Genomic DNA, 26,737 nt, shown 5'->3' with positions numbered 1-26,737 from the left:
AGCTCCTTTCCTAACCCTGATCCCTCTCACGTCCGGCCGCCGGACTTCCCGCAAGTATACACACCTGGAATGCCCCCAGAGCAGGGCATGCAATCACACTTCCTGGGCCCCCTACCCTCTGACACCGAGAGATGGCACTGCTGGACATGTGTGAAGAGGCTGCAGAAGACCTAGGCTACTTTGTAACACTAGGTGGCTTGGACTGGAGGGAGGGGCTGTTTCCAGCCACCTGGATGATGAGGGGAGCTTAGAGCAGATGGGGCTGACGGCCCGGTTCCAAGCCCTGCCGACACCCCGTCCCATGCTGGCTCCCAGATGGTGTCAAGCAGCCTCTATGTGGATCCTGTGCAAGTCAGCAACACCTGCCAAGGCAGCAGCCAATGCCTCGAGCGAGGCTGGGTGCTGCAGGATAGCTGTAGGCAGCTCAGGGCTGCTGCTCTCCCTGCACACCCTACCTGGGGGCTCCAGGCTCAGCTCTGCCTGGTCCTCAGGGGGTTTGCTGGACGCCTGCAAGGGCTGCAAACCCTAGGAGCATTCTGCTGAAAGGTGGGTACCCAGTCTCTTCCACCTTAGCCTGTGGCAGCTGTGGGGGTCACACCAAGGACTGACCATGCTTCTTCCAGAACACAAGTTTATTTGGCATTTGGATGAAATGGTTCTCACAGCATCTTAAGAAAAGTTAGTGTCAACCCAACCAGAAACTAAAAACCCTTAATGAAAGAAAACATAAAAAAAAAAACAGGCATCAAGACAATGTACAGTATCAAATCCCACCTCCACATGGCAGGTCAGAGGACACCTGGTCTCCGAGAAACTGTGGCAAGGTGGTCCTGGGGTAGGAGGACCCCTGGAGCACAAGGTTCGGCAAGGGTAGCCCCGGGACTTGCTGGTCAGACTGGGGGCTGCAGCAGGCCTTGCAACGGGGGCATTCTGGATGGCGGTGCAAGGATAGATGAGCGAGTCCAGCTCTCCTGATGCCCCCAAGGGCCTCCTGGAGCCACAGGTGTTCCAGGCAGCTCTGCTATGTGGACCTTCTGACTGGCCTGACGTGCCAGTGGTCTGAGTGCTTGTGGAGGCGCATGGGGAAGGGGCCACCCAGTAACCCCTGGCCAGCCCAAGGCCCACCCTCTGCAGCCTGCATGGTCCACTTTACCCCATTGCCTCGCTGCCCCCTACACGTCTGACTGGCCCTAATGTTCCTCTGGTCCCCAAAGGAAGCGTCCCAGTCCCACACATCTCGTGCCAGCCACCCTGTCCTGCACACAGTTCTGAGGCCAAGCAGGAACCCTCTAAGCTCTCAGGATCAGGCCCGTGGGGGACTCTGCTGTGTGGTCCTCGGGCCCTCACTGGCCACCTGGCACCCATAATGCACATGCCTGCTGCTCTGGAACCTGGCTGCCATGCCCCAGTGCATGTGGGATACATGACGTGCTTCCTGCTTTGTCTTCTGCAGCCAGCGGGGGACTCTTGTGGCCAGGACTTCCTTCTCAAGAAGTAGCAGCCCTTCTCCAAGAGGAGCGCAAACCTGCCCGCACACAGCCTCTAGCATCATGCTCCAGCAGGCCAAGCTCAGGGACAGGCAATTCAGTGACAAAACTCACTCACAGCTCTGGCACAAAGGTCAAGTCTGTCCATGGGTAACTCAAGATTCTCATTCCACACGGGATGGAAAAAATGGGTCTCCAGCCACAGTGTGAGAATGTGTCAAGTGGACTGTGCATGGAGTCCGTCCCCGAGCAGCACCACAGAACTGCATGCTTCAGCCAGGCCTCCCAAGTGCTGCCCCCGCAGGTCTGGAAAGACTGAGTGAGACAGCCCTGCCGCAGCACAGCCCAGGATGTCGATGACCCTAGAAGAGTGGGCCCCCACTGACCTGCAAAGTTCCATGTACCACCCTCACCTGCAAACGCTTGGCCACATACACACACAGAGACAAACATATAAAGGAAAGATCCAGACATTCAACGTAGAAAAGATGGATGTGCTAAAAATCGCACAGAACCCGCTTAATCTCCAAACCTCAAAAATGTTAAAGGCCCTGTATCAGGCAACAAGACCACTGCCCAGGAGCAGGCAACAGGGTCCTTCAGGCAGAAGGGTCCCAGGCAGGGCCCCCAGCCCCTGCGCTGCGGAGGAGGGGCCCGGAGGTGTGCATGCGGCCGCTGGGCACTGAGCTGCAGCAGTGGCGGTGATGTAGAGTGGACTTGAAGGAGAAAGATGCAGCCTAGGATGGTGGTTTCAGCCACCCCTCCTGCAATGAAGCAACCCTTTATGGCACAAACAGGGTCGGGGGCAGGCCCAGGGGCAATTCAACAGGAGGCAAGAGCCCAGGGCTCCAGAGTGGAGAGACAGGAGGCAGCTCAGTCTCCAGAGCCCGCAGAGCACAGCCCCAGTCCAGAGCTTCTTCCTGAGGCAGCCATGCACAGCAATGCTGGGAGGGATTGACGGGGTGGGGTCAGGCCTCCTGCCGCAGAGCTGGGCTGCAGAGTGCCCAGATGGAAAGACACAGAGAAGAGCTCAACCTCCTTCCAAGCTCTCCTTCTCAGGGCTTCAGGTTCCAGAGTCCCAAGGGAGCTGCCAGCCAGGGGCAGGGCCACCCTGATATTCACAACCGGGCTTGTGGGGCCGTCTTCAGTGCAGCCACTGTGGCAAACTCAAGAGGCTGCCTCCCTGAAGCAGACCCACTGCCTACACCACACCGACAGTCCAGAGGCCCTTCCTGAGGGCGGCCAGCAAGGGGCACCGTGGCAGCCCCCGCTGTGCCCATCCCCGACTGGGTCAGCAGGTCTCTGGACAGCACACTGCAGTGAGCAGGCCCACCACAGACGCGTTGGGTGTGGCCATGGCCCACAGTACCTTCTTCATTCCCTGCCTCTAAAATGTGTGGTCTGAACGAATTTTGTCACTCTTCTGCCATTTATAAAGGCGAAGACAGTGATCCAAAGCTAAGCATGTTTCTGAAGCCCTCAAGGAAGCTCCGTGCAGGCCACCACGTCTTTTGGCAGGAGGCGGGCTGTGGTCTCTATGTACACACGCATGCCCACCTGTGATGTGCGGCAGTGCGCGGCGTCCAGGCTGGGACAGGGGCCTTTCAAGTCTCCCCAGGGACCGGTGTTTTCGACAACAGACAGGTGCTCCCAGACCGTTGGGGTACAGGCCGGGCCGTCTACACCACAGTATTGAGGGAGCTGCGACTGTGGCGGCCGCCCCCTGGCAGTGCCTCTGCAGCTGGGATGCTCCCACTCTGGGCAGGGTCAGGGGGCACGAGCAGGGAGCTGCTGCTGTCGGCAGAGTCTTCCAGGTCTGCCAGAGAGGCGCCCACAGTGGGCAGAGGCTGCTCCAGGCGCCGGGGTAATGCACCTTCACTCCCACCATCCCCAGGGGCTGGCAGGCTGACCTCCGCGGGCTCAAAAGCATCATCGTCTGCAGGGAGAGACAGAAGGGTGTCAGAGACAGACATAGGCCTGGCACAGAGGATGCAGGGGAGCTGGGCAGAACCAGGAGACACTCCTCCTGCCTGAACACCCCTGTGAAGCTGGGTGGAGCAACACCTGGGTGGCTCCCCGTGCCTCAGATTTTGAAGGAAGAGCCTGCCCCACATGACCCCTGTTGTACCTACTGCTCCCTGTGGCTGGGAACCTGGTATATGCAAGGTGCAGGACACATCTCAAATGGCAGACACGCGCCTGTCCCACCATCGGTGTCAGGTCGGGGAGACACACTGACCAGCAGTCACTAGAACAGAGGGGCCCAAAGGGAAACTGTCTGAGACTCAGTACGGGTGAAGACCCGGCTCAGCGGGAAGTCAGGGGTATTTGTCATCAGGGAGGCACTGGTCCCAGGTGGGTGGAACAACATTCAAGACTGCAGCTGGAATGTGACAACCGTCGTGTGGGCAACAGGGCTGCAGGGAGCGGCCTGGAAACCACACAGGTGTCTGCAGGAAGCTCTGATTCAAGGTAGGCTGTGTGGTAAGGAGTCCACTCGCTTTGTTTTGCCCGATCTTTATTATTTGCTTTTTTTTTTTTTTTAAGAGACAGGATCTTAAAAGACTGCACGCTGGTGTGCAGTGACATGACCATGGCTCATGACAGCTTAGAATTCCTGGGCTCAGGTGATCCTCCAGTCTCAGCCTGCCCAGTAACTGGCACTACAGGTGTGCCCACATGCATGGCTAGTTTTGAATTTTTTGTGGAGATGGAGGTCTCACAGGCTGCTCTCAAACCAACCTGGGCAACATAGTGAGACCCCTCCTCCCGCCTCAGCCTCCCAGAGTGCTGGATTACAGGTGTGAGCCACTGTGCCTGGGCTGCCTGCTTGTCATTACCACAGGCCGTGCTGTCTGAAAGCTGACAGCACAAGGCCCCGGTGACGCATCTCCCCCCTGGTCAGCCCCTCACAGCCCCCACCCTGCTCTGCAACCTGGCCCACTGAGGTATCTGGGATCTGCTGCCACCCACTGGCATCCCTTGCAGGAAGCTAGTCCTACCCTGAAAGACTGTGACAATCTTGTGTCCTGAGGGCAGGGGTCAAATCCAAGTCTTTTCCGCATCCCCAGATCATGCAAGAGCTGTGACAGCTGACCAAACAAACAAATAGGACTCAGACCTTTTGGCACAGCAGCACCAGCCTCACAATGCCCATTCTGCTGAGATGTGCGGGCATGCAAGGAGACAGCCGCCTTGGGGTGGCAGTGCCTGCCAAGTACACTACAGGTTTGTGTGTGTTAGGGGGCCTAATGCACAGGGAGAGGGGAAGGAACACCTGCACTGCTCACCAGAGACAGGGACAGGCCAGGGGTCGGGAGCCTGCCTCTCCTTAGCTACACAGCCTTGAGGAATGGTGCCACTATCAGATGGGTGGCAGACTCCAACTATGGGCCAGTGGCACGGAAGCCGCGCTTTCCTCCCACCTCACAGAGCTGCCTCCTGACATAAGGGTCTGTCACCATGGTGTCTCTAGCTCACGTGTCTTTCCAGACAAGTGACTTGCTCCTGGGTCTGGGCCAGCCCTGTCCTCACAACTGCCAGTGCCTGGCTCTCCAGGTCTCTAGAGCTGGGCTGAGGGCCCTGAGGGCTGCCCAGTTGACAGGTGCTCACAGAAGGGAGGGAGGGAGGGGTCTCAGGCCTCCTTAGAGCTCTCTGCACAGATCGCCAGGGGCGGCCAGGCAGGGAGATCAGGATCCCTTCTGCACGGGCAGCCCCAGGAGGAGCCTTAAAGGAAAAACCAAAGACAAAACCAGAAAGAAGTGAGGCCCCAGGCCTCTGCAGCTGGGCAGGAGTGCTGGGCCTGGCCCCATGTGCCAGGTTACTTGACAAGGTGTTCCCTCTCCCTGGGGAGTCAGGCACCTGCAGGGTCATAGAACACACTGTCCGGGTGGATGGAGGCCTCGTAGGGCGGCGGGGGGTCGTCGGGCTGGCCGATGTCCGGGTACTTGTATGCCGTGTAGGGAGGTGGAGGGTCGTGGAAGTGGAAAGTCCCACCCTCTCCGTCATCAGAAAGATGCAGCGGCGTGAGACCTGTGCCGAACCCGTCTGGGCCATAATCAAAGCCAGGGATCCTGCGGCCGAGGTTGAAGTGGTGCACTGGGCCATCAAAAGTGTGGAACGGGAACAGAGACAAGTCACTGGCGGCAGGCTGCCTGGCTCCTGAGCGCCCCACCCTCAGGCTGGGCCTGCCGTACCTGAGTGCACACACCTGGCCCCACTGCCTACCCCTCAGCCACATTCGGCATCCCCATGAGACCCCCGGTGTGCTCCATGGCACGTCCCACCCTCACCACACCAATCTGTCCCTCTGGGCTGACACTTCTGCCAGACCCAGCCTCTGGCTGCCCACAACCCTCCAGCAAGGGGGTGATCCAGGCCTCTGATCCTAAGAGGCCTCCGAGTTCTGCCCACCCTGTGGTTTGGGAGGAGTAAGGAGGGTCTTGGCAAGAACTTTCCTGGCCCACAGGTGAGGACACAGACCCCACAACATGCGGCATTCAAATCTGACCAGGGGGCCCTCCACCTGCCTCTGCCCTCTCTGTCCAGGGCTGGGGAGCTCACAGAGACAGGGGTGACCTGGGGTGGGGATGGGGAGCAGGGCTGTGGCCCTCAGAGGGCACTCACAGTTTGCTCCAATCAGGGACTCGATGCGCTCCCGGCGCCGCTGGCGCAGCCGGTGGACCATGAAGAGCAGCAGGGACAGGATGAGGAAGGAGGAGATGCAGCTGACAACCAGGCGCATCCCGCTGGCCATGGAGTCGAACAGGCTGTTGCCATCTGAACGGGAGGGAAGGAAATGGCCGATCTGAGAAGGGGGACCACCTTCGTGCTGGGCTGGGGATGCTGTCGTCCTCCTGCCCAGGTGGGCTGTGTGGACAAGGCACGCAGTGTCTCCCTGCACTCAACCGTCTTCAGGATACTTGTGAAATAAGGCCACTCAAAATCAAGAACATGGTGACAGCACAGAAGCAGAAGAGCGAATCTCAGGTCAGGAGGAGCATCTCACCATGGCCCCCGGGGCTGCTGTGTGCTAACGCCCATCTGACTATCACTGGAGCAAAGTGGGGTTTCCTGTCCTAGGACCAGCACTCCTAGCAGGCTGTGCTCACGCACTGCATGCCCCAGGTGCGGCTGGGGAGTGGCCCTCCTGCAGAGGTGCACATCCTTTCCCAGGGGCCAGGGCTGTGCACAGGCCACCACCCATATCCGTCCAACAGCAGCTTTCCTTTTGTCTGAGGCCTGGGCTCTTGGAAGGAAGGTGCTCAGTTGCCCAACAAGATGAGCCAGGGGGAGGTGAGGGACAGCCTTGTCCTGGTGGGAGGCCAGGGTTGGCCAGGTAGGCAGGGGTCTCATGACAGCTGCTGGCAGTTTGGAGTGGGGGTGGCGTCCCTGTGGAGCATGGCTCGGGTGGCTGCCGTGGGGAGGACAGGCTGCAAGAGAGTAGCATAGAGCGTCAGGAAGCCAGGAGGAGGACCTGCTGCGGCAGAGAAGGGAATGACAGAGGCCTGGACCGGGTAGCAACAGACTGGGAGAAGCGACAGTACAAGGTACACTTGGGATTCAGATTGCCACAACTCCCTGATGGACTGTGTAGGGGAACAGTGAGTCCCTGTGGGCAGCCGCACGGTCAACTCAGGTATCGTTTCACAAAATGAGCCTCTGCTGTGGTTGGGAGTGAAGCCTGTCACTTCAATCCTTAACAAGCAATGGCAGAGAAAATGTGCATCCCCTGATGCACCCAGCTCCAGCACACACGTGCAGATGACACCTGGACACAGCACTGGGTCCCACAGGCTCCCCGCTGAGATGCTCTCCTGGCTCAGCCACACCCACACACTGGGTACACACGCACCAGGCGTAGGTGTAGGAAGGCTGGGTGGACCCGACTCCACCTCTTTGCTGGGTGAGTGGGCAGGAGGGGCCATGAAGCCGAGTCCCAGCCAGGCTAGACACCAAGGAGCACCGGGTCTAAGCTGCTGCACCTTCCTCTGCTCTTCTTGGACCCTTTCATGCTTTTCGTGGCCACCACTTGGCTGGGATGCTACTAGTATTCAGTAGGTGGAGGCCAGGGGTCCTGCTCAACATTCTCCAGGACAGCCCCCATTACACAATATCTGGTCCAAATGTCAACAGCGCCAAGAGTGAGACACCCTGCCCTGGTGCAGTGCACACTGGCCTAGGAGCTCGCTATGAGCTGCCCATGGGGAGGCAGAGATGATGTGAGTGGCAGCAGGCATGAAGGGAGAATTTGTGCCAGCCATGCATCTATAACATGCTGGCACTTCCACGCACTCCTGACCTATGTAAAATGGCAACTCACAGAAGTCACAGAATAGTGGAACCAGGAAGTGGTCCCAGAAGTAGCTGCCTCCACAGACCAAGAGTGAAGGCCAGGGAGACTTCAGAACGAGGAGTGACCCATCAGCTCCTGGAAGGAGAAGGACCCCCGCAACAGCAGGGAGCCTGCTAAGCTAGGAATGGCCACTCCCACCTCTGCAACAATCTCAGCAGGCAGGACTCCCACTGCCTGCCCCAAGGAGACACTTCACAACCCCCATGTGAGTGGCTGGGCTCCCAGAGCCCTCAAGTCATTCCTGCTAGCCCAGGACACTCCATGCCCACAGAGATAGCAGCGCCAGCTCCTGCCCTCCTCCCACGGGGCCAGGAAGCATCTCTAAAAGCTGCAGTTGTTGCTGACAACACATGAAGTGAACATGTGAGAAGGATACATCCTCTCACCAATTAGCTGCTTTTTCTGATGCTTCTGACCCTCTTCCAGTCTCAAGGGCACTCTCATCAGTGGGCGAAAGCCCAGTGGCCCAGGGACTGGCAATGTGCCTGTTCATTGGAGGCCAGTTCAGAGATACCAGGGGAGCTCCTAAGGAAGCAGCCCCTTTGCAATGACTAACTCTTAAATCAGTTCTAAAATAAACCCAAGGACATGGTCAAGGTCCCAATTGTCCCTCAAGGTGGGGACCAGAAATAATCATCTCTCAGAACCAAGCCACTTGTAGTTAAGCACAAAGAACAGAGCCTGCCCCAGAAGCCAGAGGCCAGCCCAGGGACCCCAGAGGCCCCTTGATAGGGCTGCTCCCTCCATGGAGCTCTGGGCTGCGCGGCTGGGGTTGTCTTTTGTCTCTGAGCTATCCTGTAGCTCCCAGAGAGAGGATCCAGCCTGTGCATGAAGAACTCCAATGACAAGGAGCTCACTGTTTCACTGAGCTTGGTTACCTTCTAACAGTTTCAAAATCTCCATCAGAGACGGCAAGGGGAGCAGGTCAGCAGGGATCAGAAGCTGAGACCAGGAACCCAATGTGGGCTCTGTGCCTGGCAGCTGCACCAGCCAAACACCTCAACATGCCTCTGGGAACCTCATCATATCAGGGCTGCCCAACAGCAGCAGAGCAAGCAAGGGCAGAGGGCAGCATGAGTTTCAGCTGCTCTGCATCTTGGCCAGCACTTGGTGCTGTCAGTTTCATTATTTCAGCCTTTCGAGCACGAGTGGTACCCCATGTGGATTTAGTTTGCTTCCCTAACGGCCAATACTGAGCATCGTTTCAGGTGCCTGACTGCCATCCTGTATCTTCTTTTGTGAAGTGTAATAAAGTAAATCTTCTTCTAAAGCCATTTTTCAATAGGGTTGTTTTGTTTTCTTATTGAGTTTTGGTGTATTCTGAATATAGACCTTTGGTGTGTGTTTTGCAAATATTTGTTTTGATTCAGTCAGGGGCTTATCTTTTCATTTCCTTAACAGTGTCTTCCAAAGAACAGTAGTTTTCAATTTTGATGAAGTCGAATTTGTGTTTTTTTTAAGGATCATGCTAAAAATGTTGCATAACCCATGGTCACAGATTTCTCTCCTATGTTTTCTCCTATAGAAGTTTTATAGTTCAAGGTTTTACAGTTGTGTCTATGACTATTTTGAGTAAATTTTACATACAGAAGGAGGGATAGTGCAAGTTCGTATTTTTGGCATATAGATGTCCTGCTGTCCCAGCACTAGTCATTGAAAGACTCTCCTTTCTCCACTGAACCATCCTTGCACCTTTGTCAAAGATGAGGCTGGTCTGAAGGTAGTGAGTTATCTCAATTGACTGTTCACAGTCAGTTAACAGATCAAACTCCTTGTTCTACTCTTTTCCCGTTCTCACTACTGCACTTGACTAGTCTTAAACAAACAAACAAACAAACAAACAAAAAAAAAAGGAGAGAGATCACTTGATTATATGTAGTGTGGAACTATTTCTGGACTGTTCTGTTCCACTGATCCATGTGTCTATTCCTTCATCAGTACCACATTCATAAATTAGGTAGCATGGATCCTCCAACTTTGTTCTTTGTAAAAACTACTTTGGCTATTCTAGTTATTTTGCTTTTCTACCAACTTTTATCCATCTTTTTATTATTTAAGAGACGGGGTCTTGCTATGTTGGCCAGGTTGGTCTTGAACTCCTGGCCTCAAGCAATCCTCCTGCCTCAGACTCCCAAAGTGCTACAATTACAGGCATGAGCCACTGAACCCAGCCCACCTAACTTTTATTTATTTTATTTTTATTTTTTAAGATGGAGTCTCGCTCTGTCACCCAGGCTGGAGTACAGTGGCATGATCTCGGCTCACTGTAACCTCTACCTCCCAGGTTGAAGTGACTCTCCTGCCTCAGCCTCCTGAATAGCTGGTATATAGGCATGAGCCACCATGCCCAACTAATTTTTGTATTTTTTGTAGAGATGAGGCTTCACCATGTTGGCCAGACTGGTCACAAACTCCTGACCTCAAGTGATCCACCCTCCCCAGCCTCCCAAAGTGCTGGGATTACAAGTGCAAGACACCGTGCCTGGCCCCACCTAACTTTTAGAATTAGCTTTTCAATACCTACAAAAATGTCTGCTAGAATTTTGGTTGGGATTATAATGAATCTATAATTTGGGAAGAGTTAACCTCCTAATGATATTGAGACACCTGATCCATGAACATGGTGTCTTCCCTTTTATTTAAGCCTTTGATTTTTTTTTTCATTTTTCTTTTTTTTTTTTTTTGAGACGGAGTCTCGCTGTGTCTCCCAGGCTGGAGTGCAGTGGCGTGATCTCGGCTCACTGCAAGCTCCGCCTCCCGGGTTCATGCCATTCTCCCGTCTCAGCCTCCCGAGTAGCTGAGACTACAGGCGCCCGCCACCACGCCCGGCTAGTTTTTTGTATTTTTAGTAGAGACGGGGTTTCACCGTGTTAGCCAGGATGGTCTCGATCTCCTGACCTCGTGATCCACCCGCCTCGGCCTCCCAAAGTGCTGGGATTACAGGCTTGAGCCAGCCTTGATTTTTTTTCATTACGGTTTTACAGTTTGCAGCAAACAGAATGTGCACATATTTTATATTATTTATAATTGGGTATTTCATGTTTTTTGGTGCTATTATTAATGGTACTTTTCTCAAAAATTTCAATTTTCAACTGTTACAGGTAGATTATATAAATATAATGAATTTTTGTTAAGTTGACCTTCTATCTGGAGACCTTGCTTAAACACACTTATTAGTTCTCGTAACTTTCCTGTAGATTCCCTAGGATTTTCTATGCAGCCAAGTCATCTGTAAAAGGAGATGGTTTCATTTCTTCCCCTCTGGCCTGGACGGTTTTTCGTTTCTTCTTGCCTTCTGGCACTGGCTTTGACCTCGAGCACAATGATTTCAGGGTGGCAAAAGTAGACACTCTCAGCTTGTTGAAGGGGACATTCTGATGCTTAACACATGACATCCTATTCCCAGAGTCTCCAGTTTTGGTGATAGTGTCTCGGTTCTTAATGTAGTATGAGCACTTCCCAGGAGAAGGCCCCTAGGAAAGTCAGGAGCCCATGGAAGCATGGCCACAGGGTGGGCAGAGCAGGGCCCAGCTAAGTTGCTCTGGCCGTGCAGGAGAGAGGGCTGCGGCTGCTCTGGGCCCACCCAGATGCACTAAGGGCCCTGCTCTGCTAAGAAGTCCCTGGGGCTGGGCAGGCTCTTTAGGCCATACATGTCCACAAATGGGTCATCCTTGTACACATCTGGGCATTCTTACAAAGCTTGGACATAGTGGCAAGGCAGCACTGGTAGACTCCTGAGAAATGGAACCAGGAGTCCAGGTAGCATGGCTTGTGAACAGTTTGACTCTTGTAGCCCGTCACTAAGTTGGAGGTTTAAAGTTATGTGGCTAGGCACAGGGAACTTGGTAAGCACTCAACTGGTGCTTCTCATGGCCTTAAACAGACATGCACCTGATACGAGGAGAAACTGCCCTGTAGAATGGGGTCCAAGCATCACCCTCTAGTTCTAGGTCCTCTGGTGGGCCTGGCTGCAAATGTAGCCTTGTGCTCACCACAGTCAACTGCACATGTCTAATGGTGCATGCCAGAGTGCCCACTTTCACCCAGCCTCAGACACGGCCTCTGGAGGCCGGCTCTGTCCTCCCACCCAGCAGCCTCCTGGTGTGGAGGGACACTGACAACATTCCACTCAGGGGAAGCTTTCACTGTTGTGGCCCAGCCTCTAGCTGCAGCCTCTCCTCTACAGGGACCCTGGAGACGGAGATGGCCATCACACCCTGCCAAAGCTGCTCTTCTACAGGGTCCACAAGTCCAGGGACTTCAATAAGTCCCCATCATTTCATTCTTACTGTGGCACCCAAGAAAGAAAGAAACTCATACTTTTGATTTACATTTCTCTTGAGATCTGAATTCACACAGAGCTACAGCTACAATGGTGTGCAGAATGACAAAGCATGCCCCTGGAGTGTGAGGGGTGTTAACATCTCAGAGAGCAGCGACCCATCTGCCCCTCTCTTTTCGCAAGTGGAAGGAAGAGGATCACCCCGAGATCAGATTCCCTGTACTGTCTACCGCCTGGTGGTGAGGAGTCTGATCTCGAAACTCAGAATAATACTTCATCTTTTTCTTGAAGATTCTAAGGTAAAAATGGATGACCGTAAGCAATGACAACTGTCACTACCCTCCGTATCATACTAGAGAACAGGAAGAGTTCCAATGTGGACATAAATTAGAAGTCTAGGCTGGGTGCGGTGGCTCATGCCTGTAATCCCAGCACCTTGGGAAGCTGAGGTGGGTGGATCACTTGAGGTCAGGAGTTCAAGACCTGGCCTGGACGACATGGCGAAACCCCATCTCTAGTAAAAATACAAAAACTAGTCGGGCATAGTGGCACACGCGTGTAATCCCAGCTACTGAGGAGGCTGAGGCAGAAGAATGGCTTAAACCCTAGAGGCAGAGATTTGAAGATAGGTTTCAAGCTGTCAGTGGTGATTTGTGAACAAACAGCCACACTCAAGTTCAAGTTCATTTGTGACTGCTGCCTGTCACCCCAGAATGGGAAGGAGGCAGCTGGAGGGGTCGTGTCAGACACGCCCACTAGAGTGGTGGCATCAAAGTCTTTGAGACATCTCCGTGACAAACGCTGCCACTGCTGCTGCGCCATGCTCTGTAAACTGCCCTGAGTCCTCACCACTGAGGAAGCAAAGGGACGCCTAGCTTCCAGCCCCAAATAGGGAGGCTGACTTGGGACCTACTATCAAGAGTCTCACCTGGGTCCAGACACATGAACTTGCAGCACTCTTTGGGGTCCTTGCGGTACTGCTGGCAGCCCTGGGGCCTCTCACAGAGAGCAGCCACGCACATCTCAGGCTCCCCTCCATGGCAGGTGCAGCTCAGGCATGGGTCGTCCCCCTTAGGGGTGAAGTAGAACCCTTCATCCACCACGTTGTCCTTGATGTCAACACATGTTTGACCTGCAATGAGCATACATTGTGTACAGATGTATACACTGCCAAAAAAGGTAGCCTCCCCATATGGGCCTGTGAATGCTACCTGCTACCTTAGAATGGGAATGAGGCAGCTGGAGGGGTCATGTGAGACATGCCCACTAGAGCAGTGGCATCAAAGCCTCTGAGACAGCTCTGTGAGCAAATGCTGCCATCACCGCTGCACCACTTGACATGAGCTGACCTTCCCTCCCGGGCCTGGGGAACCAACAAGGCAACTGAAGACTTGGCCAGATTGTGCTGAGAGTCTTCCTAGGACTGGAATGTCATGGATCTGGCACATGGCACAGGGAGTAGCTGTCCAAGAGCAGTCACTACAACACACTGTTAGGACAAAGCACATCCAGCCAGGGCAAATGGAGGCCAGAGAGCCAGGATGGAGCAGAGTGCCAGACTCCAGGGTCACGACAGAAGTGTTTGCCTTGAGGTTGCCAAAGTAGATTACTTACGAGATTTTCTCAATTCTAAGATGCAGCTGCTATGAGTATTAACCATTTCAAAATCAGAATGTGTCTAAGGAAGCTGCCAGTTCTGCTTGGGAAGACAGTCCACTGGACCTGAGGCACACTCTGCACAGAGCTGACCTGGGACAAGAGTAAGAGGAATGGCCATGGCTAAAAACCCAGAGTCTTCAACTGGTAGGCAGACATTGCGAATGCCTGGAGGAAGAGAAAAGGGACGAAGGAGCCTCCAAGAGAGCTACCCTCAGTGAAAGGCAAAGAGACATGAGAAGGTAGCTTGTTACAGTCTCCAAATGGGGTAAGGATGTCTAGAAAAAGACTCTTCCGAAATTTCACAACCACAGGTCTATGCCTCACTTAAGATTGCAGTCAGCCAGGCGCAGTGGCTCACACCTGTAATCCCAGAACTTTGGGAGGCCGAGGCAGGCGGATCGCCTGAGGTCAGGAGTTCGAGACCAGCCTGGCAAAACCCTGTCTCCACTAAAGATACAAAAATTAGCCAAGCGTGGTGGCATGCGCCTGTAACCTTGGCTACTCAGGAGGCTGAGGCATGAGAATCTCTTGAACCCAGGAGGTGTAGGTTGCAGTGAGCAGAGACTGTGCCACTGCACTCCAGCCTGGGCGACAGCGTGAGACTCCGTCTCAAAAAAAAAAAAAAAAAAAGGATTGGGATCAAATCTAGGTCACCCATGTGGTCAGGAACTCCCAGGGCAAGATACTCACATACAATTCCCTGGCTAAAACAGAGAAAAAAGAATGAAGAGAAATGAACAGAGCTCCCAGAGAAATGTGAAACACCATTAAGCACACCAACATATGTGAAACAGGAGTAACAAATGCAGAGGAGGGAGAGGAGAGAGAGAAAGAGGCAAAACAAATACTCGAAGAACTAACAGTTGCAAACTACTCAAATTCACTGAAAAACAATAACCTACACATTCAGGAAGCTCAACAAATTCCACATAGGATAAACGCAAAGGAGCCACAAACTGACACATCAGAGTGAAAATGCTGAAAGTGAAAGACAAGGCAAAAATATGAAGAGCAGCGAATGGGACATGATTTGTTACTTATAAGGGAATCCCAAAAAGACAAACAACTGACTTTTCAGCAGAAATAACACAGGCTGGGGCAGTGGGATAACTGCTCACAGAAAACCATCAACTGAGATCCAAATCCAGCAAAGATATCTTCTGAAAAATAAAAGTAAAATAAACTTTCCCAAACAACAAGTGAGAAGTTGTTTGCAGACTCACCTTGTATAAAACACGAAAGGCAGTTTTGCAGGCTAAAAGTATGCAATCCCCAGATAGTAATTTGAATACTAACAAGAAACTGAAGAGCAACAGTAAAGGCAATCATGTGATTATAAATTACAGCCTATATGCATAGTTTTCCTCCTTTATTCTCTTAGCTGATTTAAAAAGCAATTGTATAAAATAATATGTATGGAATGTAGTGTTGGGTCTATAACATACCAAAATGTAACACACTTAAGATTTGCTAAGAATGGCACAAAGGTGGTATGTGGGAGCAAAGCTATACTGGACTAAAGAACCTTGACCTAAGTCTCACACCTTAATAAAAAACTCATTCAAAATACATCCTAGACTTAAATGTAAAATGGAAAATGATTAAAATTTTAGGGAAAAACACAGAAGAAATGTAAGGCTAGGCAAAGAGTACCTGGACTTGAAACCAAAAGAATAATCCATAAGAGGAGGCTGGGCTCAGTGGCTCGCACCTGTAATCCCAGCACTTTGGGAGGCAGAGGTAGGTGGATCACCTGGGGTCAGGAGTTTGCACCCAGCCTGGCCAACATTGTGAAACCCTGTCTCTACTAAAAATGCAAAAATTAGCCAGGCGTGGTGCTGGCTCGTGTTGGTAATCGCAGCTACTTGGGAAGCTGAGGCACAAGAATCACTTGAACCCAGGAGGTGGAGGTTGCAGTGAGCCAAGATTGTACCACTTCACTCTAGCCTGGGCAACAGAGTGAAACTCTGTCTCAAAAAAAAAAAAAAAAAAAAAAAAAAAAAGAACAATCCATAAAAGGAGAGACGAATAACCAGGACTTCATTAAAATTAAGAACTTTTTTTCTTTGGGTAAACTTATACTGCCAGGGAAAAACAAACAAAACTTTCTTTCCTGAAATCTCATTTGAAGAGGATGAAGGCAAGCTACAGACTAGAAAAAATATTTCTAGTCGGATTTCATATCCGACAAAGGACTGGTATCTAGAATACATAAAGAACCTCGAAAATCAACAGTTTAAAAAAAACAAGAACAAAACAGATCATTAGTTCACACCTGTAATCTCAATACAAGAGGATCACTTGAGCCTAGGAGTTGAATTTGAGGCCAACCTAGACAACGTAGTGAGACCGTATCTCCATAGAAAATAAAAAACTTAGCCAGGCATGACGGTGCACACCTACAGTTGCAGCTACTCAGGAGACTGAAGTGAGAGGACTGCTTGAGCCCAGGAGCTGGAGGTTACAGTGAACTATGATTGCACCACTGCATTTGAGCCTGGGTGACAGAGCAAGATCCTTTCTCAAACCAAAACGAACAAACAATGCAAAGAGAAAATGGAAAAATAACATGAACAACAAACAATATACAGACGGCAAATAAGCATATGAAACATGAAAAGGTTTTAACACCATTAGCCTCAGGGAAATGCAAATTAAAACCACAAGAAGCTACATGTCTACATAGATATCTGCATACCTAACAGAAGGGCTAAGATGAAAAATAGTGAAAACGGTAAGTGCTGGGGAAGACATGGAGAAATGAAATCACTCCTACATTGCTAGTGGGACTATAAAACAGTACAGCCACTCTGGAAAACAATTTGCTTGTTTCTTTAAAAACTAAATATGCAACTACACTACAGCCAAGCAGCTGTAATCCTGGGCATCTATCACAGAGGACTGAAAACACATTTGCAGCCAGGTGCGGTGGCTCATGCCTGTAATCCCAGCACTTTAGGAGGCCGATGCGGGTGGATCATCTGAGGTTGGGAGTTCAAGACCAGCCTGGCCAACATGGTGAAACCCGTCTCCACTAAAAAGACAAAAATTAGCTGGGCATAGTGGCACATGCCTATAATTCCAGCTACTCGGGAGGCTGAGACATGAGAATCGCTTGAACCCAAGAGGCGGAAGCTACAGTGAGCCAAGACTGTGCCACTGCACTCCAGCCTGGGCAACAGAGTAAGACTCTGTTACACACACACACACACACACACACACACACAAAGGAAGAAAGAAAACATGTTTGCACAAAAACCTGTATGCAGATGTTCATGGCAGCTTTCACTGTAATAGCCAAAGACTGGAATCAGCCCAGATGTCCTTCAACACTTGAGGCCTATAGTTTGAGACCAGCTTGGGCAACATAGCGAAATCCCACCTCTACAAAAAAAAAATACAAAAATAAGTTGGGCACAGCAGCATGAACCTGTGGTCCCAGCTACTTGGGAAGCTGAGGCGGGAGGTTCACCTGAGCCCGGGAGGTTGAGGCTGCAGTGAGCAGTGATCACACTACTGTACTATAGGGTAACAGAGACCCTGTCGCCAAAAAAAAAAAAAAGGAATAAATTGTTAATAAAAATGACAATGTGGATGACTCTCCAGGGAATTATGAGTGAAAAAAGTCAACTCCAAAAGGTTGCTGACTATATGATTCCATTTATAGAACATTTCTGCCTCACGACAATACCTGACAAAGGCCAGACCACAAATGAGCAAAGGCCTCTGACCTACCACTTCTGTGGCAACCAGTCTAGGGCAGTCAGGATCTGGAAAATGGCCACCAGCTTCTCTATTTTGAGTCCATACTTCCAACTCAAAACCCACCAGGGAAAGCCAAATATGTTCCCCAAACCAATCACCTCCACTGCCCTGCTTCTAGTCAGCCTGCCTCTAATCAGAGCATACCTGGAGTCTTTAGGGCCCTGGTGAAAAGCCACTGTGCTGGACCCAACTCCAGCTGCAGGAGGGTCAGAAGCAGTTGTGAAGGGTCAACCCTGGATACTCAGGGCACTGGGCCTGTCTAAGGCTGAGATGCAGTTAGAACATCAGACCCTACTATCAGCATGCTAACCAGCTTTGAGTCACACAGTGGACTACTGCTAGGCGGGCTGCAAAAGACAGACTCTCTAGAGATGTGGCCCAAAGGGATAACCTAAAGTGGAGGGTGGCGGAGACATGAAGAAAAACCCTCTGGCAAACCAGCCTCCACCCAGAACAACAATCCTGCTGAATACGAAAGCCTGAGGTGCACTCAGAGCAACTACAGTGCCAACAAACCCCAAGCCCAGCCCAACTCTCACCCAGATCAATGCCCTTCACCGTACTAAAGACCCTCCCACAAGAAAGGCCCAGTGGAAGTAAAGGCATAGCCATTGCAAGCACAAAACTATTGAACTCAGTCTCTATTGTCCCACACAAGATGTCAGACTTCCAATGAAAAGCCTAGAAAAAAGTACCATGCTCCAGAGACAGAACATTCAAAAAACCAGATTCAAATATGACACAAATGAAGGAACTTTCCCACAGGGAATTTAAAATAACTGTGATTAATTTGTTAAAGGCTCTAATGGAAAAGCTGGACAATATACAAAGTTAGATGAGAAATTCAGATGAGAGACGGAAACTGTAAGAATCAAATGGAAAATCTAGAAATAAAAAAACAGACAAAATCAATGAAACAGATGAAGAATACCTTCAACGGGCTCATAAGCAGACTTGACACAGCCAAGGAAAGAATTAGTAAACCTGAGGACAGGTCAACAGAAATTACTCAAACTGAAGGACTAAAAGAATCCAGGAGACATGATGACTAGATGTAATGCATGATTCTGGACCAGGAAAAAAAAAGTTATAAAGGATATTATTGGAACAACTGATAAAACTGGAATGATGGATTGTGGATTATTGTATGGTACTGTATCCATGTTAAGTGTCCTGATTTTGATCCACACAGTATGGGTACATAAAAGAGTGTCCTTTTTCTTAGGAAATATACACTGAAGTAAAAAAGGCTTAAGGTCCACAGTATCTTCAGTTTACTCCCAAGTGATTCAGAAAAAATATGCAGAGAAGTGAATGATAAAGTAAATGTAGTAAAATTGAAATACTGGCCGGGCGTGGTGGCTCACGCCTGTGATCCCAGCACTTTGGGAGGCCGAGGCGGGTGGATCACGAGGTCAGGAGATCGAGACCATCCTGGCTGACACAGTGAAACCCCGTCTCTACTAAAAATACAAAAAATTAGCCCAGTGTGGTGGCAGGTGCCTGTAGTCCCAGCTACTGGAGAAGCTGAGGCAGGAGAATTGCTTCAACCTGGGAAGGCAGAGCTTGCAGTAAGCCGAGATCATGCCACTGCACTCCAGCCTGGGCAATAGAGTGAGACACTGTCTCAAAAAAAAAAAAAAAAAAAAAAAGGACCAATGTCAACAAGAACACCTGCACCATGCTCGGCAACATCAGACACATGATCCACAAGAACAAAGCCTCTCTTCAACCTGCACACAGCTGCCATCCCAGGGCCAGCGCCACCCTGCGAAGCCAGAAGCCTGTGATGAAGAGGAAGGGGACCTGTCCCACCAAGAGCTCCTGAGGCCCCTGCCCCCCAAAAGCAATAGAGTTAGCTGGCTAAAATAAAATAAAATAAAATAAAATAAAATAAAATAAAATAAACACACCATAGACTGGCAAGGTAAACTCAGAAGCAGAGAGAAGGATGGCAGAAGCGGGGGTGGGGAGGTGACCGATGGACTCAGATGCTCCAGAGATGCCAAGTCCTTGGGTCCTCATTCCCATCTACTCTCTTAACAACACTGCAGCAGGGAGGACGGGGAGGACTGTCTCTTTCCTGGGAAAGAGAATAGTGGGCTCTAAGATGCTGACCAGCTGCCCTGGTCACAGAGCTGCAGACAGGCCCCAAGAACAAGGTGTGAGCTGGTGAGGGGCGCCCACCGCAACACAGCAATCAGGTTCTGCCCCAGAAACCTTGGCTGGTGAGGGGCGCCCACCCCAACACGGCAAATCAGGTTCTGCCTCAGAAACCTTGAACTCAGGGTCCAACAAAGTGACACAAGGGCCCAGACATCCCCAAGAACGCCAGCTCAAGGGGGCTTACTTCTTTTACACAGAAATGAAGACTTCTCGTAGCAGCTCTCGGCGTGCCAGCTGTGGAGGTCGTGGTGCCGCAGGGTGGGGAAATGGAAGCACTGAAGCTGGGCACAGAACACGTTGTCGTTCTCAGACATGGCCGAAGCAAAGATGGGGTCTGGGGGCAGGAACACCTCTGAAGAGCCTGTTGGGGAGATAAAAGGTGGGGCTGGACAACATCATGTCAGAGGACAAGTTGTGTAGTCCTCAAGGGGACCATGGCGTCAGACAGGATCATCAACCACAGGGCCTGGGCCGCCAAGTGCTGGTGGTCACTGTGGCCAGGTGTTCATTCGGGACTCCCCAACCTCCTGGGAGTCACCCCAGGTGCTGGGCCTGGCAGGAGCCACTCTGTGGGGGCTGCAAGCACACAGGCCACAAACCCTGGGTAGCAGTAAGTGCCAGCCTGAGCACCAAAAGAGGGTGCTGGATCAGGGTTAGTGGGCAGCATTTAAAGTTAGAGCAACAGCATGAATAACAAAGTAATGGACTGTAGCACACTGGATTAAAATGCAAACAGGGGAATGGGCAGGGGAAAAAGGCAGGAAAGTTCTCCCTTAGGACAGAACACTCAGTCATAAACAGAGGAGTCACAAAGTCCACCCGGCACCCATGAGGAAGGCACCATCAGGCAGCATCGGCACTGGCCAGCACTACCACCAGCTGGCTGCAGGCAACACTTAGGAAGCACTGGTTCCCAGGGACCTCTCTCAGCTCAAGGGAAACTGTCACCACTCAGCTCCTGCCTGTCTAAGCCAGGCACAAGGCAGTCAGAAACCATGTACCCTCGCCACAGACAGCGTGAGGGTTGGGGACTGCTAAGCTCCAAGCCTCTCTTCTGCAAGCTTCCAGATGGGCTCTGGCCACACCCAGGGCATAGCACAGCCAGCCCTAGGCCCCACTCTCTCCCCGGCACGGCCCTTCCAGTCTGGGCCGCCGAGATTCCTTGAGGCTTACCCAGCCAGGATCACTGGAAACACAAAGCAACCTTTCCAAGAAGCAGAATAATGATGGCACACCTGGCGCTCTCCCCTCCTAAGATAGCAGTGCAGCTCACCCCTTCATAAGCCTCCAGCATGCTCACCTGCCTCTTTTGGAGCTCCCTTTACACCCAGCACTAAACATGGGGCTCTGCCTCAAAAGAGCCAGTGAGTCTGGAAGCAGGCCTATGCTGTGGGCCTGTGGACGGACAAGTGGTGCCCTGCCATGGGCAGGACAGCTCTCAGGAAGCTGAGACCTGAAAGACCTGTGCCGGGCCAGCAGGTAGTCACAGCAACAGCTGCGCCCCCTTCCCAGAGACACACAGGCCTAGCATCTTGCCTGCCTCATCAGCATGTATCAGACCCACAGCAGGGCAGGAAAGAGGCCCACTGTCATGGAGTCGCCTCCCCATACCAACTGAAGCGCTCGTCTCCACTGCTGACAGTGGGTGCCACCACCATCACGCTGCGCACCACCCCACCTTTTCTCCAGGCCCCCAAGCCCCTGCACACCCTCCTCATCTCCCACAGATGCCCTCTCACCTAAGTAGAGCCCCTCCCCTTTTAAACCCTGTTTTCTTCACTATTTGCCTTCTTGTCCCATGGGATGAAAACCAAATGGGTTCCTTCCAACCTTTAACAAACAAAAAATCTTCAGTACTGAAGCTAGTTGCCAGCCCAGAGCTCCTGACCACAACTACAGTACATGACGGTAGACCGAGACCAAGGCCACAAATGACCTCTCCGGGCAGAGTCCTGGGACCCAGCATCTGCCCCCAAAAGCTGCCTGGACTGGGGCACAGCCAAGTCGGAGAGTGGGTCAGGCAACCAGCAAAACAGGGTTCATGTGGGACTCTAGGCCAAGGCCCAGTAAGCCACACAGTGCTCCCTCCTGGCAGTGAGCTGCATGGGTACTTGCGCAACGCCCCTGCCCAGGAAAGCTGCTGGTGGTTCTGCATCCAGGTGCTGACTGGGGGCTGGTCGTGCGGGGACTGCACGCCTACCCGAGGTGCTGCCTTGCAGAGTGGGCAGGTGCTCGTCTTTGGAGCGTCCCTGGAAGGGCGTCACAGTGACAGCCATGAATGAGGCAGCCTGTGGGGCTGGAGAAGACGCTGGGGAGTGGTAGGTGATGAGGGTAGTGAGGGAAGGGACTGCTAGCTTTGATGGAACTGTGATTTCTATGAGAAACGAGAGCTGTGCAAGGGAGCAGAGGTGAAAAGGACCCCCGGCAGCTGTGTGAGGAACGGTGGGGCTGGGGCCAGGAGACCAGATAGAGGCCACTAGCACAATCAGGTGAGGGATGATTGTCAGGTCCAGGTGGGGGCTGCAAGACTGGTGCCAGGTGATGAGATCCTGGACGTATTCCAAAGGTATGAGAGGAGCCAGGAGGCTTCCCTATACTGCACTGGGGATGAGTTCTGCAGATTTTTCTCCAGGGCCTCCCACTTCCTCCTGGACGCCCCCTTACCTCAAACATCCCGCTCTTCCTGAAGGACCCTCATCCTGGAGAAAGGCCCTGTGAGCAGAGCCGCCCTGGCTACCAGAGTGACTGGGAGCAGTTCCTCGCTAAGAGCCCTCCTCCCAAGCCTCCCTCCAAGACACTCCTCCTCAACCCCTGCCACCCCGGCAGATCCAGTTCTCACCTCGACAGGGCAGCAGCAAGTTTCCAGGTGCCCCCCCATTTGTCCACACATGAGGTGTGGGCAAGGCTCTGACAGGAGCCTTGGGGTGGGCCATCACCAGCCACCGGAGGACACCCTGCTCCAGAGACTGATACACGAGGGCATCTGAATGTCACTTGATTACCTCTGCCACCACATCTTCTCCCACGCATACCAGCAACCACTGCCACCTCCATGTCTGCCCCTGCTCCCCGAGCCTGGAGAACCCTCCCCGGCCCCCCCGGCCCCCTTGTTCCTGTGGTGGGGAGACCTTCACTCACTTTTCTGAGCCCTCAAAGAACCTCCCCTTCCTGTCTCGCCACCTCCGCAGCCACAGAGTGAGCCTCCACTCAGGGCCCACCAGGGGCTGTCCAGATGCTCCCGAATGCCCCACCACGGTGGCAGCTGCCCCACTCAGGGGCTGTCTCCCCTCCAGGAACTGCGGCGACCCCAGCTGACCCCATCCTAGCCCAATGGTCACCTCACCCAGAGGGCAGGGTCTCTACAATGCACCTTCCAGTGGCTGCTAGGCCAGCCTGGCCCCTTCCTCACTGCTGACTGAGGTTTCTAGATGCCAGGTCCCGCAGGCTGGCCCAGGACCACAGCCCTGACTGCTGGCCTCAGGGGGCAGCACCCTACAATCCCTCGTGTATAGCACCAGAGAAAGAAGACGATGGAGACCATGAAGGACTGGCCACAAGATCTTGGGAGAGAAAAGAAGGCTTCTACTCAGTTACACACCTCCCGACCTCAGCCAACCTGCAACGTGCGTGCTGAGACACCATGGGGGACAAATGAGGGCCAGGCACCAAGTGATCTTACATGAGCAAGTGACACGTGTGGACACATTAAACACATGGTGTTTTCACTTTTATGTTTTAAGGTAAATATCAAGTATGACTCACCAGACAGAAGCCACACTGCTGGTGCTGACGGGAAGGCCCTGGGAGCAGCACGTGGGGCGGTGTGGATGATTCTCCCTAGACAAGGATCTGTATTTTTTCAACCTTTCTGCACAAATGTTACAGAAATCCTGGCCCCATGTCTTCTGGCAGCAGCAGCGGCAGTTCTATCTCCAGGGCATACCATGACCTGGTGCTGTCAAACCTGCAGGGTCTTGGCCCCTGGATGGGGCTCACAGGCTGGTGTGGGCCCCACCAAGAGAGCGCTCCACCAAGCCGCATAGGAGCCCCGCGGAAACGAGCTCCCAACTTCAAATGTGTGTGCTGGGTGCCGACATATGGGCATAGTAAGCGTCTATGTACCATGGTATCACTCACACCCCAATCCAGAACATATTATACAACACAGAAAAGATGGACAACATGTAGATGAAAGAAACATTTTTCAACATCTTAATGTGAGGCCTTCCCACCAACCTTGGCTAATATTCTCAGGTACAGTATTTTCTTAGGGAAGGGTTCAGAATGAATAACAAAAGACTCACATCCACTTCCCATAGTTTTTTGGGTATTTTTTGGGGGGCCAACCCCTCAGACCCCAATGAGCCCTCTGTTTTGCACCATGTCCCTGGGCAGGAGAAGGGCTGGGCTGGGCTGGACGTGCTCTTGTTAGCTTGTTTTATGCCCAGTACTGTCTTCACTCTGCAGCTTGCTTTTGGTACGGGAATTTTTAAAACGATGCCACTATGGAGAGAGGAGTGCATACACCCAAGCTGCTTTGGCGCTGACCATACCCTGCTGCTTGGCTCCTCTCTGCCCTACCACCCTGGGAGCCCCTCTCCTGCAGACTCCAGGATACTGGCTCCTAAACCACATAACCACAGTCCTACTGCTGCACCTAAGAAAATGAATCTTCCACAAGTCCCCACTCACATTTCTTGAATTGTCCTGTGGAGTTTTTTATAAGCCTCCCAACCCAGGATGCCATCAAGGTTCATGTGCCACATTTGGTTTTATGTTTCTTTAATCTCTTTTTTTTTTTTTTTTTTTTTTTGAGACGGAGTCTGGCTCTGTCGCCCGGGCTAGAGTGCAGTGGTCGGATCTCAGCTCACTGCAAGCTCCGCCCCCCGGGTTTACGCCATTCTCCTGCCTCAGCCTCCCGAGTAGCTAGGACTACAGGCGCCCGCCGCCTCGCCCGGCTAGTTTTTTGTATTTTTTAGTAGAGACGGGGTTTCACCGTGTTCGCCAGGATGGTCTCGATCTCCTGACCTCGTGATCCGCCCGTCTCGGCCTCCCAAAGTGCTGGGATTACAGGCTTGAGCCACCGCGCCCGGCCTCTTTAATCTCTTTAAGCCCAGAACCACTCATGATGTTGAGCTGCGTCAAGGGCCAGTTATCCTGCAGCAGAAAACTTATTTTTACTATTTGTTTTGTGACCACTATTTAAATCTGCTAACAGAGTTCCCAAATCCATTTAACTGGGCACAAGAAGGCAGCGGCACATGGTCACCCCCGCGAAGCTGCGGGATGCTGTGGGGCCCCTTGCACGTTGAGCTGCATGAATAGGGAGCTCTATGCCAGCCACGGCTGCCAGCACCGACACACATGTTCAATCTTTTTCTAAATTTTAGGTTCACTCTCCTGCCTGATACTCCAATGGAGTCACCGAGCTGCACCTGGCCATTAAATCCCACCCAGGACCCTTGCCATTCTCACACCAAGCATGGGGTCCTGAGTCCCAACTCTGAATGTGCTGTCATCCCACTCAGAATCATGTCCTCTCTTCAACCACCAGCGTGAAGAGGACAAGCTACCAGGAGAATCACGTTCTACAAGGCAAACTTTGACACTGGGGCCTGGAAACCCAGACGCCATTGATTAGTCAACAGCAATCTAAACAATGCACTCATAAAGCCGGGGAATGCAAATGTGGCTGGGACTCTCAGGAGGGCACTGGTGGTCATGAGAACAGGGTGGCACCTGTCCTGAGCAGGAGCGGGACAGCAGGTGTGGACCCAATCTGCTGGGCTCTGCAGCCCCCACCTCTGCTCCTGCCCTGTCCCAGCAGCCAGGCATGGCCCTGTCTCTGTGGGGCCCTCTTCTCTCCAGGGAAGCCGGCCACCCAGGCCGTGACTCTTTTCAACCCTGTCAGAGATACTCAAGACATCAACAGCAGGACTGGGATGTGTTTATGAAAAGAACCCAAATCCTAGCTCAAGCCACAGGCACAAAGCACAGCCCAACACACAGGCCTGACAAGGGGCAGGGCGAGGGAGTGTGGCCCTGGCGGCAGCTGGAGAGGGCACTGCTGGAGTATGCCCAGGAGGAGCTCGCCAGTGCCAGGGCAATGGGACAGGAGGGGCAAGCCAAGTCCGAGCCCCCAACGTAAAGGAAGCAGCAGCCATGCTTCCTTTACATCGTCTTGGTATTTCCAAGCAGGCAGCGTAACATCTTTACACACACACACACACACACGCACACGCGTGCGCGTGCACACACACACACACACACACTCTCTCTCTCTCTCTAAGTCTATCTGCCTGATAGCTTCCTTCAGGTCTGGATTCTACCCCTGACCTTCTTTGTCCTGGCAAGCTTGTCCTCACCTCCAGCCTGCCAGGGGCATACTCTGCATGCTCATTTTTATACTCCAAGGTCCTTAACTTCAAAGGGAGGAGAGGACAATCTAGAAAGCTGGCCAAAGTGAGATGCAACAGTGGGTTCCAGAGATGACCACAGCCCAATGCAGGGTCTGATCTGCAGGCTGCACTGGCCCCATGACCACAGCCCTCCCTGCAACTGGGGCTCACCCTCTCCATGTCCTCTGCACAGCGCCCCTACAGGCCAGGCAGCACTGGGTGAGAGGGAGGAGGGGAGGCCCCAAATCAGGGTGACTCTGCCCAGCTTCAAACACTCCCACACACCACAAGGTCTCACCTTTGAATGCAACCTCCCAGCGACCTTCCAAGGAGCGGTTCCGGCCGGTGATAACATACTGATAGCCAACCCACAACCTGCAGGGCACAGAGACAGAGATCTCAGCGGCAGGAGGGATGCAGCCATCAATGACTGTGTTTTCTGTTTTTCGTTTTGTTTTTTTTTTTGAGACCGACCTTGCTCTGTTGCCAGGCTGGAGTGCAGTGGCACGATCTCGGCTCACTGCAACTTCTGACTTCCTGGTTCAAGCAATTCTCCTGCCTCAGCCTCCCAAGTAGCTGGGATTACAGGCGCCCGCCACCACGCCTGGCTAATTTTTGTATTTTT

General features: G+C 52.5%; 1 protein-coding gene across 3 annotated transcripts in view; it reads right to left on the bottom strand.

Moving 5' to 3' along the window:
• Nucleotides 1-617: 617 nt before the first annotated feature.
• DGCR2 (DiGeorge syndrome critical region gene 2) overlaps nucleotides 618-26,737 on the bottom strand; it is an 83,365-nt gene continuing 57,245 nt past the window's right edge. Inside the window, exons 5-10 of one of the 3 annotated variants that reach the window (XM_050746155.1) lie at nucleotides 26,411-26,487; nucleotides 19,899-20,075; nucleotides 13,053-13,256; nucleotides 6,114-6,266; nucleotides 5,349-5,585; nucleotides 618-3,423 (exon numbers count right to left, since the gene is read on the bottom strand). In XM_050746155.1, coding sequence (XP_050602112.1) covers nucleotides 3,167-3,423; nucleotides 5,349-5,585; nucleotides 6,114-6,266; nucleotides 13,053-13,256; nucleotides 19,899-20,075; nucleotides 26,411-26,487 — 1,105 coding nt within the window. In that variant the 3' untranslated portion in view covers nucleotides 618-3,166. Of the gene's footprint in view, nucleotides 3,424-3,618; nucleotides 3,736-5,348; nucleotides 5,586-6,113; nucleotides 6,267-13,052; nucleotides 13,257-19,898; nucleotides 20,076-26,410; nucleotides 26,488-26,737 lie in introns of those variants that run through there. The other 2 variants (XM_050746154.1, XM_050746156.1) reach the window with 2 other exon arrangements.

The sequence above is a fragment of the Macaca thibetana genome, chromosome 10, assembly GCF_024542745.1.
Source record: "Macaca thibetana thibetana isolate TM-01 chromosome 10, ASM2454274v1, whole genome shotgun sequence".
NCBI classification, from domain to species: Eukaryota; Metazoa; Chordata; class Mammalia; order Primates; family Cercopithecidae; genus Macaca; species Macaca thibetana.
Note: the sequence above shows the minus strand (reverse complement) of the source record. Positions and strands in the feature narration are given on the sequence as shown.